This window comes from Pteropus vampyrus, unplaced genomic scaffold (genome assembly GCF_000151845.1).
Source record: "Pteropus vampyrus isolate Shadow unplaced genomic scaffold, Pvam_2.0 Scaffold95, whole genome shotgun sequence".
Classification (NCBI taxonomy): domain Eukaryota; kingdom Metazoa; phylum Chordata; class Mammalia; order Chiroptera; family Pteropodidae; genus Pteropus; species Pteropus vampyrus.
This window is the reverse complement of record NW_011888876.1, coordinates 2,121,314-2,123,828: the sequence shown is the minus strand read 5'-3', so window position 1 is coordinate 2,123,828 and position 2,515 is coordinate 2,121,314. Positions and strand designations below refer to the sequence as shown.

The window sequence follows — 2,515 nt, the reverse complement described above, 5'->3', positions numbered from 1 at the left end:
TGGCTGGTCTCCTTCCAGCTGGGCCCCATGTGAGTTGGAAATTTACTCTGAGAGGCAGCCTCTTATTAAGGGTTTTTTTCTCCTTAATTACAAAAGGAATTCATATTCATTGTAGAAAACCTGAATACAGAAAACATGCACCCCTCCCCTTAAAATTGGTTTATGTTCAGACATATTTTCCCCAAAATGGGTTTGTCCTGCTTTATAACCTTTTCCACATTGTAGAATTTGATTAAAATTTCCCCCATTTCATTTAGCATGTTCTACAGAATTTCTGATATATTCCGTTGTATAATCCTGCGGGTAGAAGCTGTCTTCTTCCCCTGCCTACTTTTTTGACTAGACTAGGTATTGGTCTGTTGTCATTTTTAGAAAGTCTACTCTTAAATTTCCTCATCAGTTCTACTCTTTATTGACAACTTTTTATTAGTTTTTTTGTTTGTTTTCCTTATACTTAAAAAATTCATTTTTTGAATCACTTGAATCCCTAATTTTTTTCTTTTCTTATTGAAAGGTTTTGGCTGTGGGTCTTATTTTTGGGTTTTCCAAAATTGTGACTTTGGTTTCTTTGCCCATTTGGTTGGTCTGTGCTCCCCGGGGACAGAGTCTATGTCTCTTGTCAACACAAAACACCCAGGTGTAGTGTGACTGCAGGGTGTAGAGTTTGACAGCACTATTAGCTCAACCTTATTAAATTGCTCAGTTCTTCCATACCTTTATTTTGTATTACCTATCAACTGAATTAACATCTCTCATAGCTGTATTTTGAACTTCTCCTTGAACTTCCTACAGTTTTTCCTTTATGAATTGTTTGTTATTTGGTTCATGACAGATCAGACACTCTTGCCTCTGCTCCTGGTGCCTCCCCTGCCTTGAACAGTCTTCTCTTGCCCCTGCCGAGGAATTTCCTCCTATAAGACCAGCTCAGTGATTATTTTCTGTGGTCTTACCTGATTATCCTCCTGCCTGCCATCCACCTAGGATTCCTCTTCTATTATCTTATAAACTGGTCTGTCCATCTCTGACACATTGTTACAGGTAGTAGTGTTATGTGCCTGGCTCTCCTGCTGATACTGTGTGATGTCTGAGTTCACGGGGATACTTATTAAATGTTCTGAAACATTGTTTTCATATTCCTTTCCTAATTTGCACCTGATTCCTCATTTCATAAACTCACACATTCTAGTTTTTGTTTTTCTATATCGGCTCTTAATTCCCAAGCAGCTGTTAGTTTCTGCCCAACTAACATTCACGTATATACGTGTTTTCTATTTATTCATATGTAAGTCTACCAGAATTACAAATGTGAGACTGTATTTTATTTATTTTTGTGTATCAATATCCAATATAGTGTTAATAAGCACATAAGTTTTTTTTTCTGAACTACTCAGAGCCCTGAATTTTTTCAGACCTTTTCTAGGCCTGCTAGCCATTTTACCCAGAGCCACCAGCCTCCCGCCCCCTCTCCACCTCATTTCCTAAGGTCACTGGGAAAGACGACATGTTTGTTTCAGGGATCCATGCCCTTCAGCAATGTGACTGTGGCTTTCACCCACGAACAGTGGAGACACTTGGTCCCTGCTCCAAGGGACAAGTTCAAGGAGGGAATCCCAGACAAGTCCAGGAACCTGGTCCTACTGGGTAAGGAAAGTATTTAAAATATAGAATCTGCTCAGTTCTGAAAACCCGTGGCACTTTCCAGTGTTGAGTGATCCCAAATTGTTCCGACACCCCAGAGGGATGTTTGTTCCTTCCCGCTTCCCCAGGGAAAGGTCTCGGCCTTCTTGGTGGGAAGATAGGCATTTTCATTTTGCTTCCCCCAGAGGCTGCATCTCACCATTTTTTTATTTCCCAGGAGGGCTGGGGTAACCTTCAGGCCAGTTCTCTCCATATTCAGTAAGTTCCCATCTTCCTAAATAGCTTGCTTTATGGACTCCTGGTTTGACCCCCTCCTGAGGCTGTTTCTGTAGCTTCTTCCAGAAATGCTTTACCAAGACACTGGCACCTTATCTGTCTTATTTACTGCTGTATCCCCTAGTTCCCAGCACCAACTAAGTACTCAATAAATATTTGTTGAATGAATGAAATTAATGACCTAACTAGCCTGTTTCCACTCCCCTGAGTTCTGGGTAGCTGTTTATACTTAGGACAAATCTCTAAAGCTTGTTTTTCCCCCACTTGAATAGGACTTCCAGTTTCCCAACCTGGCATGAACTCCCAGTTGGAACAAAGGGAAGGCCCGTGGATATTGGAGGGAAATGGTCTAAGAACTACCTGTCCAGGTACATTAGTAAGCACTAAGCCAGTGAGAGTATGGGAGGCAAAAGCCCTTTGAAACACATTAGTGCGTTTAATAAGGAAACAGTGACTGGGGGTACCAAGGTAAGAATGGGAATATAGAGAGGGTAGGAGCTATATTTTAGATCAGATGAATAGGAAAGACCACTTTGAGGTGACACTGGAGTTGAGATCTGAAGGAAGAGAATGAGCAAGCCATGTGAGTGTTTCGGGGAGA

The 2,515-nt window shown here is 41.3% G+C and overlaps 1 protein-coding gene across 15 annotated transcripts in view; it reads left to right on the top strand.

Annotated features, from left to right (window-relative positions):
* The window catches only part of ZNF79 (zinc finger protein 79), a 13,789-nt gene that overhangs the window by 5,303 nt on the left and 5,971 nt on the right, over positions 1 to 2,515 (top strand). For 6 of the 15 annotated variants that reach the window (XM_023533041.1, XM_023533043.1, XM_011364263.2 and 3 more), the window contains 2 exons: positions 1,515 to 1,641; positions 2,187 to 2,282. The exons of 1 other annotated variant lie outside the window; for it this stretch is intronic. In XM_023533041.1, the coding sequence (XP_023388809.1) occupies positions 1,515 to 1,641; positions 2,187 to 2,282 (223 nt within the window). Of the gene's footprint in view, positions 1 to 6; positions 30 to 1,326; positions 1,642 to 1,855; positions 1,897 to 2,186; positions 2,283 to 2,515 lie in introns of those variants that run through there. 8 more of the 15 variants (XM_023533045.1, XM_023533047.1, XM_023533046.1 and 5 more) reach the window with 3 other exon arrangements.